Genomic DNA, 14,737 nt, shown 5'->3' with positions numbered 1-14,737 from the left:
TTGATGACTCGGGCCAGTGTTGAGCGAAGAAAGATTGTAGCCAAGAGCATGAGCACAAGGTGAATACTATCAACGGTAGTGCGTAATCTTAATCAAAGCGTACCGGTTCAGGTGGATTGAAAAAGTATGACTATCTTAATTATCGTTGATCATGTCGGTTGCGCCTATATTGTGTTGAAATTCTGCATGTAAAAGATCTTAGCCTTGCGGGGTAAATGGCTCGCGCCGGGACGAAGTGGGCTGGTCAGGTGTTGGGTGAGCTTGGATAGAGGTATCGTGTATATTGAGTTAAGAAAGCTATGAGATTCATGTGACGATATCAATCCGAGCATGATGATCAATATGGGAAGATGATCAGATCTGAAAAGTTGGCTTGTTCATAATCACGGTAATTAGCTCGTTAAGGAGTTGAACTGTCCTCACTGTTCTTAGTCTTCACACCTTGTTCCGGTCATGACGAACCTCAATTGATTAAGTTTTGAAATCGTTTGACTCAAGGAAAACAGAGGGGAAAATAGATACCCAAATCATTGAATAGTGAATATCAAACAAAACTTGCCGCTTTGGTATTCTTACTAGTGAATTGATAGCTCTTGAATAGAAATAGAAGCTAGAATTGACCAAGCTGTGAGCACTGACAGGACCTTATAGGGCAGAAACTCATCAGCGATCCAGATGTGAAGAAAAAGCTCCGGTTCTTGACAATGCCACCATGATATACGCCAAATACGAGGCTAAGAATGTGAGGCTAAGAATGTGAGGCTAAATTAACAAGCGACGAGGCTCGAAATCTTGACTGCATTGATGCACAGATAATGAATAGAGGTAGCATTCCAAATAGTAAAGATAAATAAAATACAGAGTAGGTCGACCTTGACAAAACTAACAAGGGAGTAAATCCAGTTACGTGGGCCAGACGTCTTTGGAACACGATTGCGAACCGCCTTTGGAAAGCACGCGTTTCATGTGATGAGATAACGGGAGGCATTCGCACTGACATTCGTGATATTTCCATGGGATTGATCGAGAAATGTATCAGGATTCTGAGGCACATAGATCTTGGGGGCGTTCCTGTAGATTTAGATCATATATGAAAGTCAAGCTACCACAATCTGATGGATTGACATCGTTCGTGGCGGAGTATACCACTCAGAACACGACATGGATGATAAAGCTTGCAATACATTACGAAAGTTCATACTATGGAAAAAACATCAATCTAACAAAATTGTCTTCTGGAATTATCAACCATGATATTGATGCTTGTGAATAGCATAGTAATCAGAGTCCATGCTTAGCACGCGATGATCTCATGGAAATCGACATGAACATGCAAGCCACAAAAAACTGATCGTTGTCAAAAGGGGTCGGGGTGCATTAGGAAATGCTTGAAGAAGGTTACCCATAGGCAAGAGATCGATGTGAATTTATTTTGTTACTGGTTGCACGGTGTTTCAAGGTGAGGTTTGCGAAGGATTTCTTGTAGGACTGTTACACTGCTGGTAAAGCAACTTCCAAGAATGATGGTAATGTTGTCAGATGTTTCTCCTTCGGGACGCTGAGGTACTCGGAGGGTAACATCGCAGCATGTATTCTGCACGATAGTGGGTTGAAAGTTTGAATGATGATATCTTTGTCATTAGGTGAATTAGTCGACCAGTCACAACTCTTTTGCGCTTCGTCAGTGTTTGACTTTTTGCGAATGTTCTTTTTTTATGTACGCGAGCGCTATATTGCAAGCTGCAATGACTACCCGCGGCGCAGCTACGTGAAGCTGACATCAGATACTCAGAAAACCGATAAAAGTTTTGGGAGTAGTTCGGGTAACACCAAGCCACGCTGTCTAACATCTGATAGAATTTAAACGAATCAGATGAGATGAAAGCCGGTTGTTGTTCGCAATTGTACGTTTCGAGCTTGATACATGCGGCGATGGTTTTGTTTTACTTCTGATGGTGTAAGCACACTGCATAATTAAAGCTCTTGGTAGTTGTTAAATAATGATAGTACAATAGTTACTACTGATGCGGATGTAGCGATTGGTGAAATCATACAACACGGACGGATAGCTAGTCATCTCAGGTGCCGAAGTTGCTTTTCAAGAGCGCATATTTGCGGGTGCACCTAATTGAATACAGAACGGAGGTGCCGCACAAGTATTTCAATCCTCTGAAATCCTCCTTAGGAATTGGTAGCTTAAGATTAGATCGATCGTTGTAACCTTCCATAATTAGAGAAGCTCGAGAGAGGTACACTAAAACCTATTCTTGAACCTATCCCAGAAGAACGCTCAGAACGAAAGATACAATTCCGATATGCATCTAAATATGAAAGCTCTGACCACACGATTCGAAGGTTTCTAGAAGACGTCTAGTGGTTGTGGCTTGAATCTTCTTCAGGTCGTCTAGGCCTTGGGCGTACGACATATACGACATGTAGTCATTGCGGGATGTGTCATTTATGGAGTGCATTTCTTGTCCCTTGACTCTTGTCATATTACAATAATGCCTATCGAAAGGTAATGACAGCGGATATCACTATTTCTGTTCCTGATTTCAGTGGCGGCATTCCCGTAGTTTCGACGATCGAAAGTGGATATGGGGATGAGACATTGATATAAACCGCGTGGGAACCACGATGTCTGCAGCAAAAAATAGGAGTTGGAACTTGGAAGGACCCAAAATTCCGGCTTTTTTCTCCCTAATTACTTTTGATTACGCATGTAGCAGAGGTCGATCCGTTTCTCGTAGGGCAGATCATTATTTGTACTTATTTCATGCTTCGTGTTGTGGGGTTGAAATCTTCAGGATACTTCCACATCGGGGCTGTTAATAAGAATCTTACCCACCGGACCACCGGTTCTAACCTCAGCGTCGATTGAAGTGTTAAGAATGGGGGTCTGAATCAATATGACAGATGCCAGAATCAAATATTTCAGGATAGTGCGCAATAATGAGTCTAGTTCCAGTTTTCTAGAACATCGTCGGATTCGTCTCAGATAGTCGATAGTCAAAGACGTTAAAGACTTCCTTCGTATTCGATTCATTTCTTTCTACTGTTTACGGAGCGAAGAAACGAATCATCTATTTTTCTCCTCCAATCGGATTACTAACAAATAGAGAGAGGGGAATACAGGGAAGAATGGGGTATTTTATTCTTTTGGGATTCTTTCTCTCCTGAAAACCTAACACCCCGAGGAAAGGTTGCGAGTATCATAGAAATATGTTTCTTTCAGCCGTTAATGTCCACAAGAGGAAATGATCGGATAGACAGACAACTTATCCTGCAGAACTAAAAGATAATATTACTCCGCGACTTTGGCTGTGACTGGCTACTTCAATACGCAAGATTTTCCCTGTTTGATATACCCTGTAATTATTTTTGTATTCATGATGGAGATAGACCCTAGTGAGCATTTTCACAGACCAGGAATATTCGAGAGAATAAGGCGGGTAACGGGCGCGGTCCAGGGATAGCAGCACTGTGATACAATCGTTTGATTGGCACGATGGTTTGAATGTTAGAATATGCAGTCGAGAACTGCAGAAAGCTGGGATAGCAATATCGTTCCTTTATCATGTTATATTGCTGGAGACTGGGGATTGGTGGGGGGCTGAAGATTGAAGATAAATCTAATGAGGAAACGAGTTTAGAAGGTGATGAGATCGAGAATTATTGCGTCGAGTACAGTGTAGAACACAGGTGTACTGTACACATCTGCAAGCTCAATCAACTGCATGCTGCAAGTAGGAAGGTTACCGACATGGAGGTTGTTTCTTTTCTGGTCAAATTTATCGAGTTCATCTTATACTAGGACCCTATGGCCTATATTAGATGTGCAGCTACTGGTACAGCCTAAAGCCACAGTTTCCTGTTGATCTACCTCGTTTCGGCCTGTGTCAAAGTAGAAACAAAACTTGTCCCGTCAATTTATCAAGCTGTCATTATTATGTCACAATGATTGCTAATAAATTGGAACTTTCGGATTATCTCAAAGGGTCACAAAAGGCTTTTTGCAATTTATCTAACCTTATAGCCCCTTCATTTTGATATCGGACTCATCGTATGATTATCGCTAAGCTACCTTGCAAAGCTGCTCAAATTACTGTGTACTAGTACCCGTTCGAGCATTAATTTTAAGCTTGGAAGGGAGATTCATTATTCTGACTTTAGTGTTATAAGTTTCTTATGCAAACTACTGGTATAGCATATGGTTCACTACGTAGATCCATGTTTTCCGGAGGTGTGCTAAGCTGGAAGAAGCTTACTAAATACCCGAGGTCTGTCTACTTCAGTAAGTCTGAGCCTCTTGCGATATCATTATCAAGATTATTACCTGAAGTCGTTACTGCCATTAATTATTCCTGGATCACCACAATTACCAAATCTTCACCAACCCCTCCTTTGAGCCAATCCCGTCACGCTCTTCCTGGTGAAGCCAGACTCCGAAATCCTGAAAATCATTCAGTCCTGTAGGTATCCTGGACAGCGCCCATCGTTTACGTGCCTGAATCCATGTATTTTGAGCTGTTGGGTATAATGGAGTTCCGGCATAACATTACTCAATTTTTCTTCCAGATAAGTGCTTGCTATCTTTACTGCCTAGATATGGTGGTACCATCACTTACTACCTACTGTAAGTGGACGGCGTTCGCATTTTTCTTTTCACATCTTGCTGTTCGTTAACTTCTTCTCTTCACTCACTTCATGCTCCCTCTCAAACTTTCATCATATTTCACTAGGCTCACCACGAACGAACTCAATTACCCTGTAGTCGTCATTCGCACAATTTCATGATTCGCAAATTCGCAAGTCTCGCCCCTCCTTTCTAGTAGTAATTCGCATAGCTCTCGGACGCCCACTCGATTGAATTGCATTTGCATTTTCACTATTGGCCTAACACTTCAGCTCGCCTTTTCATAACTGCAGCCCAGTAACCAAACACGGGATCTCGAATTACATCGAATAGTGGTCATTCCTACCTCAAATCCTATTCAATTACTCTGACCTAAGCCGTGAATCAGCACAGTGAAGAGTGGAAAGCCCTTTTGCAAAAATTCCCCACAACGTCACACCCTCTGGATTACAATTAGCTCCTGTACCCATTCCCGGTAGTCCTGTCCTCAATCCTATACCCAAATTTAGAATCCCAAAAGGTAGAGATCGAAATCTCACAGCGCGCAATTCTTAGCATCGCCACCCCAAATCTTCCTTGGTTCCGACTTTTAGGATTTGGCCGGATCTCAACTCTCACAAGCGAACCTTTTATGTGTTGAGAATTATTACGTTGCCGTTCATAAATCTTGGATCGATTGGGTTCTTAGCGGAATATATTCAGAAAAAAGTGGGCGAACAAACCTAAGATTGACGGACAGAGCTTTTGAAAACAAGACCCTCTGGAACAGCGGTTCATGTCGAAAAGGTTCTTGGGACATAACACCACCCCTTCCGCTTCCGATACTGGTAGGAATCTCACTAGCTTTAGCCGCAGAGCAGAGGAACAAAAAGACCAGGTTTCAAGGTTGTATGAGCTTGGACTACTCAGCGACTCGGATAAAAGATCCAGGAGACGAGAGAGAGACAAGGTCAAGGATCTATCTAGTGGAGCCCGCGTTGCAGGATCCCATCCAAAAAAGGGTACGCAGTAGCCAAACTCCGAATTGCCATTACTCCACCCCTCCGCTCATACTAATGCGTGAAAATTACCTTCATATTAACTAACTTGTATACTTCTTCCTCATCAGACAATCGAAAAGTTCTTGAACATACTCGTGGATTTTCAGATACGTCGTTCTCTTCGGTCTCCCCTCTAGCCAGTAAGGCGAATCGTGATCTCAAACAACGAGCTGGTGGTGGAATGTCAGGAATGTTGGACACGGATAGAACTCGTACCAGGAGGGAGAGGACGTTTGTCGGCAGCGAATGTTCTGTGTGTGAAGAGCCATTGGAACATACCCTTCGAGGCGAACGAATATTACAATTTTCCTGCGGCCATGTCTCTCACGAGGCATGTTTCTACGAGTACATCAAGGGAAGCGACGCTCAATATTGCCCAACTTGCAACGCGCCCTTGGGTCTGGATACGAGTCGAGGAGGCAACGTTCTTGACATTGGTAAGACTTTCAAAAGTAGTGGTTCGTCTTCCCTGAAAACTAAAGCTGATTCCTGCTGCCCCTCCAGAGAAGCTAAGTAGTATTGTGCGTTCAGTTTCGGCCAGCGACCAGTCCGCGAGATCAACGTCCACACCTTCAAATTGGGAATCTCAAACTGCACGACCACCCAGTCGCGAATCCAATGCTCGAACTACGAGAACAAGAGCGAACAGCCAGGATACCCATATTAGAGACAATAGCAGAGATAATGGTAGCAATAGAGATAGTAGGGACAGTCGAGAGCGCATGGATAGATTTGCACAGCCATCGAGAATCTCGCACCAAAGAAACGATAGCGAAAATGCCCCATCCGTTGGATATCCAGAGACTGCAGCAAGCGGCCCACCTCACCGTCATGACTACGATGTGCAAGCGATGGAATCGAATCTTATAAGCCCTCGAGCAAGTGTTACAAGAAACCCCATCCCAGCTCCGGTCGTCAGCATTCGTTCAGAGTTCCCAACCTTGAACAGGTCCAGACAGCAACAAACTTTGACTTGTCTTATCACAATCGAGGTTCCCGACAATAAATGGCGACCCGACCCAGATGATATTCGAGGTGCCCCGCCACTACCCAACATTCGGCCTGAAGATACCTACGCTCGACCTCCATCTCCAGCCCAGAGCGCACCACGTTTCTACCCCTATGAATCTCCAGAGGTTTTGGACGAAATTACTGAAGGTTTACGGACTCGGGTTGAAAATTGGCATGGCCTTGATTTCAATAGGTAAACATTATCATTTGTTGTAGGAAATAAATAGAATACTAATGATGAGCAGATTTGGAAAATTACGATTGTATGGAACTATTCGAGTTGGGAAAGACAGGCAATCTTGGCAGGAACTGGAATGCTTCTTGTTCGCAGAAATGCTTATCTGCGTAAAAGAAAAGAAGATTTCATCATCCCAACCATGGGACGAATCCAACGGCGTTCGCAAAAGTACTCGGTGCACACTCAAAGGTTCAATATTAATCAAAAAGCACTTGAACGAAGTGACTGAATCAGGATCTAGTAATTCTCTTGGACAAACCGAAAAAATCACCGCAGCTAACTTACGCCCTACTGAAGATCACAACATATTGACCTTGAGTCTCTCGGTGGCTGAACTCCCATCATTTCATCTGAAATTTGATAATCGCAATCAGCTCAAGTTGTGGCAACAGGCTCTATTGGATTTGAATGCCATTGAGGGATCTCCCGCACGAAGTCCAGATTACGATCTTTCAGAACCAGAAGAAGAAGAATGGAATTGCGATTCGACAGGTCTCCAGCGAGTCTCAGTTGCTTCCTCGGGGTATGGACCTAGATCCGCGACCACTGCACCGGCAGAGTACGCAAGTAGCCCTAAAGTTCTACGACTACCAGCTGCAATTCATGTACCTGTTTATATTGTGGTTGTTATTCCCATATCTTCTTCAATGCAAGGTGTCAAGATTACTCTTGTAAGAGATGCATTGAAATTCATGGTTTCCAACCTGGGAGATCGTGATCGTATGGGTTTGGTCACATTTGGTTCCAGTGGCGGTGCAGCACCACTTGTAGGGATGACTAGCAAAACATGGAATGGATGGCCGCAAATTCTGGCTTCGATCAGACCGGTTGGACAAAAGAGTCATCGAGCAGATGTTGTGGAGGGTGCAAATGTGGCGATGGATCTTCTTATGCAACGAAGGTCGAATAATCCAATTGCTACGATTCTTCTGATCAGTGACTCTTCCACATCTGATGCGGAGAGCGTGGATTTTGTGGTATCAAGAGCTGAGGCCGCTAAGTAAGCCGTTTGATATTAATCTTTCGCGGAGAAAATCATAGCTAACAGAGTTTACTTAGGATTGCTGTTCACTCTTTCGGACTTGGTATGACACACAAGCCAGATACCATGATTGAATTATCAACTCGAACGAAAGCCTCTTACACATACGTCAAAGACTGGATGATGTTGCGAGAATGTCTCGCAGGTTGTCTTGGATCTCTTCAAACAATGTCGCATCAAAATGTGAAATTGAAGCTAAGACTTCCCGAAGGATCGCCAGCTAAATTTGTTAAGATTAGCGGGGCTTTACAGATTACCAAGCGTGCAACAGGTAAAGACGCCGAGGCTTCTTTGGGAGACTTGAGATTTGGCGATAAGAGGGATATTTTAGTACAGCTGGTTATTGCTCCCGATAATGCTTCGCAGGAACAACTCGCTCAAGACCCATGGGATTCTATAGTTTCTGGTCTTGAGGCTCTTGGTGGGTCAAGTGATCAAGAAGATCAACGAGTCGTATCAATAGAGGAAGTTCCTCTCATCCAAGCTGATCTCACCTGGGGAGATATCCTCAGAGATGGAACACTTGCTCATTTACCCCGCCCTTCACTCTTAGCAATCACGATGCTTCCTGCCCCAACAAACCAGAAGAGACACACGACTTGGAATAGTGCACCACCCATTCCACCCCACCCAAGCGTCGTTCAACGACGTATGGAACTTCTCACCTCCGACATGCTTACCCGCGCTCTCACATTGGTTTCTCGCGGTCAGCACGATCGCGCACAACATCTTTTGAGCGAGACACGATCCATTCTGAAAGGCTTAGGCAAAGGTGGTCTCCCACCTATTCCCCCTCCACCTTCCAAATCCCCAAATCACAATCTCTCATCCCGCACGGGTTCTTCATCGCCTACGAACCGTACTCCCGATGGACGTCGCACCCCTTCTCCAACATCTGCCACGACAATGACCTCAAATCAAACTCTGGGACCAATTCCTCGACATCGATCAAATGATGCGCTTTCGGCTGTTGTCACAGCCCCCAGTATCGATCCCAACACTGTTGCGGCTCTTGATGCGGAGTTGGAGGCTAGTCTCGAATGGATCAATCATCCTGCTGTATTTGGTCGGGATAGCAGAAAAGCCGTACTGCAAGCTATTGGTGTGATCAGTAGTCAGCGCGGATATACATTCCGTACCACGGTGGAAAGTCTCTGGGCGGGTCGCGTGAGCGGGATCAAGAAAATGACGGATCGCAGTCGGGAGTGGAGAGAGGAAGGTGGGGGTGAGGTGGGGATTATGGAAGAGAGTTGATTGTGCGTCTTGCTTTGCATTGGAATTTACTTGCGGTCTTTCTGTTCTCTCTCTCTCTCTAGCTCTCTTTGCGTTTAGATGATACCTCATGGTCGTTTACTTACGACTGTACTTTTTCACATTTTTATGATCATTTCATTTTAAGAGATGAATATTTCATTACTTTACTGTACCAAATTATCAGCGCGAGGTTAGCGCATTCTGATCTCGGTGGAATTTGTTTCTGGTTCTGGTTACTATAACACACATACCCCCTTTTGTTATCTATGGATATTTTTGCTTTCTTCTCTTTATCTCGGTTCATTTCTTCAACGGCTCGAATGTTGTACTTGGGTCGTTGAGTCTCGTTCCCCCCCTAATTGTGGGAGGAACTTGGTGGTGTTTGGATATCATATATGGAATGGGAAAAATTTGGATTTTAGGAAGGAGGGAGGAATCTTGGCTTGGGATTATCCGCAACTTTGATATGATGTGATGATGATGGATAGCTGGCGGAGAGAGTTGGGTTTGGGGGTGGATGGAGGAGGATTGTCTGGAGAGGGTGTGGGTATTGCGTGGGTGTACCTATGCAATGAGATGGATGGACATGGAATGAGATGGGATTGGAGATAGATAATGAAGAAATGGAGAGAGATATTCTTTGTCCATTTGATTTTTGATTTTTTTGATTTTCGTGAATGATTGTGCTCATGGTTTGATGGTATCTACCTTGTGAAAAGTTGTGGCTTGGAGTGAGAGAGAAATTTCTGCTGTTTCTGAATTGTGTGGAGTGTTTCTATTTCTGTTTTTATTTCTATTTCTATTTCTATTTCTGTTCGCGTTTCAGGGCTGTTTCTGTTCTCTGGTTTTAGATTAGAGAATGGCTCGGCTTCCTGAAACTACTAGGTAGTCAAGTAGTAAGTTGGAATGGTGGGTGGGGTTTTCCGTGGTACGTGGGTGGGTAAGTGAATGGATTGGGTGAGTGAGTGAGTGAGTGAGTGGGTGAGTGGGTGAGTAGGTATGTATGTATGTATGTGTGTGTATGTGTATGTGTGTGTATATGTGTGTGTATATGTGTGTATATGTGTGTATATGTATGTATGTATGTATGTATATATGTATATATATATGTATATATATATGTATATATATATATAACATGGTTTAACATCAAGTGCATCATATCACCAAATATATCACTTTTATTTCAATTTACACTCTCCAACTTCAATACACAATTTATCAATTATTTATTATACAATCAATAAGAAAAAAAGCTCAAATACTCTTAATTATTAAAATTATTCAAAAAGATAAAAAGCTTAGTATTTATAAAGCTATTAAGCTATATAATATAATATATATCATACTTTTTTACAAAATGAAAGGCTTACCATCCTATATAAAAATTCGAGTGAATAATTATAAGATTATAAAATTAAAAGAAAAAGTGATTGTTCAATATATATTTAATATAGATTTAAAAGGATTTTTATTTAAATTAAAGAATATGGAAGATATAGTGAATAATATTTTTAAATCGAAGGATACGAAATGTATTGAAAAGCTCTAGACATATTAATTTATAAAATGTCGAATTAAATTAAAAATATGTTTTAATTATATTTATAACTTTCAAAAAGCTTTTTATAAGAATTCTAAACTTTTTAAAAAATGATTTTAATTAATTACAAATATGCAAGTGAAATATGACATTTTGAATAAAGATTTCTATAATTTCAACGAAACAGGTTTTATAATAGGAATTATATATGTAGTAATAATAATAATTAATACTAAACGAAATAATAGAAGTAAGATAGTATAATTAGACAATCGAGAATAAGCTATAGCAATAATATATAGAAATAAAAAGGGTAGAACTATTCCCCCATTTCTAATAATTTAAGAACAAGTTTATCTCTCCAATTGATATATCAAAACAAATCTTCCTATAAAATAGACTATTAAATCTATATTTAATAGATGAACAAATAATAAAACGGGTTTAAAATAATTAAAATACTTTAACAAATATACTAAGAATTAAAGAAAGGGTAAATATCAAATATTAATACTAAATAAATATAAAAATCACAAATCAATAGTTTTTCAAATATACTATAAAGAGAATAATATTATATATTTATATTTATTATTATATTCAAATCATTTAACTTAATTACTTAATATTGATTATTTTAATAATCTAAAATATTTATATAATAATCAAATTAATAAATTTATTAAAGTATATATTAATCATATTTCGAAGATTAAATTCTTTATAGTTTTTAAAACTGTATACAAGAAATCAATCACCTCTTAGAATATAAAATCAAAATTCCAAGGAATAGATTTAATCTCATTTAATCCTAAAGCTGTACTCTCGAAATTAAATATTCAAATTCATACACCTACCCTCCTCTCTTTCAACCTAAATCAATAAATCTTTTAAACCCTTTACAACCTAATTAAAGCTCTTTTTTAATCAGTATTAATTAAATCTCAAATAACTCATTATCAAGTAAATTCTTCTACACCTATATTTGAAATTATACTAATTTTAATTAAAAGTGTAAAGAAATTAGCTCATAAAAACACATTTTTAAATATAAAGATCCATATACTTTGAATAATGAATGAAATATTAAATAAGCATCGATATATAAAAAAAACTCAATTATATCAAGAAAAAGCACTTACCAAACAAAAGGCTTTTAATATATTATTTCAGTAAAAGATTGATATTTAGATTTAATATAATGAACATTAAAAAAAGAGGGAATTTTAATAAGGAAGTATTTTCTAATCAATATTATAATAAATATGAAAAAACAGATTATAATACAAGAACTTATCAAAATAATATAATAGATCCTAGATTATTAGATTTTTAATAATTTTAATTAATTAATTCAATTATTATTGAATAATATAAGGTTGAAAATATAAATTGAAATAAAAGTGGTACATTCAGTGATATGGTGCATTCGGTGTTAAATCATGTTATGTATATATGTATATATGTATGTATATATATATGTATGTGTGTATGTGTGTATATTATAGAATTCAAGAGTGTTAGAGAATCTTAAGGGGTATTTGTTTGCTTGTAAGGGATAGTTAGGTAGGAAGAAAGGGATTGTTGTAGGGTTGATGGTTAGAGGCAGAATTAGGGTTAGAATGAGGATTGGTGGTTATTATACCTGTGAGGGAAGTGAGTGGGTGGGTGAGTAGAATAATGTCAGGTAGCTTGGTAGGTAGGAATTAGGGGATTGGGGAATTTTGAATAGGCTGGTGAAAGTAGTGATTCATGAGAGTAGTTATGTGCGATTGTTTGGGAATGAATATTTATTAGAGATAGATTGATTAGGGAAACAATTAGGGAGAATTAGGGATATGATTAGAGAGTTGATTATAGAGAATAGGGTACGATAGAGTGGGGAAGGGTGGAAGGGCTAGGGGACGAGAAGGGGTTGGAAGAGCTGGAGGGGCAGGGGGAGTATGTTTGGGACGCTGGAAGGTTGGGCAGTCATGGTAAAGTGCAGAGCGGAATATGGATATGATGTCTTATGCGGGTAGGGAAATTGGAAAGTTGGGATATAGAAAGCTTTGAGAATGATTACTGGACATGAGCGGGGTGAATGGATTACGGAAGGGAGGGGATAATATTGGTGCGTAGGCAGCTGTGTATGTGAGAGGATAATATTGGTGAGTAGGTAGCTGTGTATGTGAGAGGACAATTGAAAATGTAGAGTGTAAAATGTAGGATTAACCTTAGATTATGAGGATAGTATAGTGGATAGGTCATAGTAGAGCAATCCAGATCATAATACCAGTGGTAACTTTGTCTAGTTGGGAGAAAAATCCCCCTCTAGATACAAAGTCAGACGGAGCAGGTAGTAGTTGGTACTTATCCTTCTTGTGAATTCTTTTGAGGGGTTTTGTATAGATTTCTGTGGTTGAGGCTGTGGGTGATTGTTGATTATTGTTTCTCTTGTATTGTGTTGGATGAGAATGGGAAGCCGAGAGGTGAGAGGTCGAGGGACTTATGATCGATTGCTTGATCTTGTCATTTTCTCTTGCTGTGGTTTAGTCCTGTTGATTCTCCCATCTCGAGGATTGTTATTCAAGATCGACGTCGACATTTCTATAATCTTGCATCTCAAACTTGAGAATGTGAAAAAAAGAGTTTGTCGGAGATTCTAATATGGGAGATACCATCTGGAAACTTAGTCGCACTTTATTTGGAATAAGAATTCATTGGTTTACTCTTTTCTATAATTGATTTCCTTCTCAATACATTTTCTATTTTTTAAAGAGCTTGGTATATTTTATAAATTTAATCAACATTATTAAAGTATTCTACTTATTTATTGCCTAGAGGTGATTCGTTTGAGTGATATAAATAAAGAGTGGTCAGTTTATACCTAGACAGGAAGCGACTTGTTTTCCGCAATTTTTGACTCGAGCTCCCGATTTAATTTGAAATAGTCTCAAGGGAGTGTTTGACTCCTCCGTCTCCTCCCCTGTGGTTTATTATGCGTTGTGTCATTTTAAAGCACTTTCTCGATGTGTTTTCACTAATGTTCTCTCTTGATGATCTTTTTGCTTTTCGCGGATTGCATTACATCTTCTTCTTTACGGTTTAATGTAAGACATCATCTTTCCTGTATAATTGTATTCTTGTGATGACCTCGTGGGATCGCAGGTATTGGTTGAAGAGCCTGCTTACTCGATAGCCAAAACTCGTAGGAGATGAATCATTTCATATCGGTTCCGATGAGCTTCGACTATAAGGGAGCTTACGGGAAATCTGTTTGAGGATTCTTGGTAAGGTGAGGCCTATTTCCCCAGACAATTCATCATTTTCAAGCCTTTTCTGTGGAAATTCATCAAGCTACATATTCGTGATTGCCACGTACTAGAACATCATGACTTTGACGTGTCCATCGATTGAACATAACGAGAGAAATTGAGACGGGTGTAACTGTGGTAGACATCCCGTTGGTGTCCATGTTTATAAATTGGCGGATATGCTTTCCAAGAAACTTTTTTGGTATAAACAAAAGCCATACATTCTATGAGACGAAAGTTCCAGATCATTGGCTTCAGCGTGTATTTTCACACTTTCCCTACTATCTTTGGTCTTACTTGCATGTCTGACTTGCATATATATCAATCCAGGTATCTCAGCTCGTTCGAGCTTCTTCACTCTGACGATGACCAATCAGCGTGGAGTGAGTGAACTTGGAATGATCCATAATCTGAAGTTCTCTTTATGTGGTTGAGGAACTCTTTGAAATATGATGCTAGATGGACTCTGCTCCCGAGAAGAGATCGACTGGACAAGCAGCTTTGAATGGCTTACCCTTAAGCTGATGAGATTATAATGCCAATATTGCAATGTGAAGAATTCGGTGTTATGTTTTGTTTCTATTATAATGGAAGGTGGTTAGAAGGTGGTTAGAAGGTGGTTAGAAGGTGGTTAGAAGATGGTTAGAAGGTGGTTAGAAGGTGGTTAGAAGGTGGTT

General features: G+C 40.0%; 1 protein-coding gene across 1 annotated transcript; it reads left to right on the top strand.

Moving 5' to 3' along the window:
• Positions 1-4,605: 4,605 nt before the first annotated feature.
• EAF01_008669 (uncharacterized protein) lies at positions 4,606-9,976 on the top strand. Its single transcript, XM_038916925.1, has 6 exons — positions 4,606-5,344; positions 5,391-5,637; positions 5,745-6,134; positions 6,181-6,880; positions 6,933-7,925; positions 7,985-9,976. The coding sequence occupies exons 2-6, from the start codon at positions 5,412-5,414 to the stop codon at positions 9,219-9,221; spliced, it is 3,546 nt and encodes a 1,181-aa protein (XP_038767319.1). The 5' UTR covers positions 4,606-5,344; positions 5,391-5,411; the 3' UTR covers positions 9,222-9,976.
• Positions 9,977-14,737: the final 4,761 nt, after the last annotated feature.

Source organism: Botrytis porri (assembly GCF_014898465.1).
Source record: "Botrytis porri strain MUCL 3234 chromosome Unknown BPOR_012, whole genome shotgun sequence".
Classification (NCBI taxonomy): Eukaryota; Fungi; Ascomycota; class Leotiomycetes; order Helotiales; family Sclerotiniaceae; genus Botrytis; species Botrytis porri.
The sequence above is the reverse complement of the archived record's forward strand: the minus strand, read 5'-3'. Positions and strand labels throughout refer to the sequence as shown.

Bases quoted from the DNA above. Each gene is read 5' to 3' on its own strand.
- EAF01_008669 (XM_038916925.1), top strand. From the start codon at position 5,412: ATGTCGAAAAGGTTCTTGGGACATAACACCACCCCTTCCGCTTCCGAT. The intron at 6,135-6,180 runs GTTCGTCTTCCC...CTGCCCCTCCAG, and splicing joins TAAGACTTTCAAAAGTAGTG to AGAAGCTAAGTAGTATTGTG. The intron at 6,881-6,932 runs GTAAACATTATC...AATGATGAGCAG, and splicing joins CATGGCCTTGATTTCAATAG to ATTTGGAAAATTACGATTGT.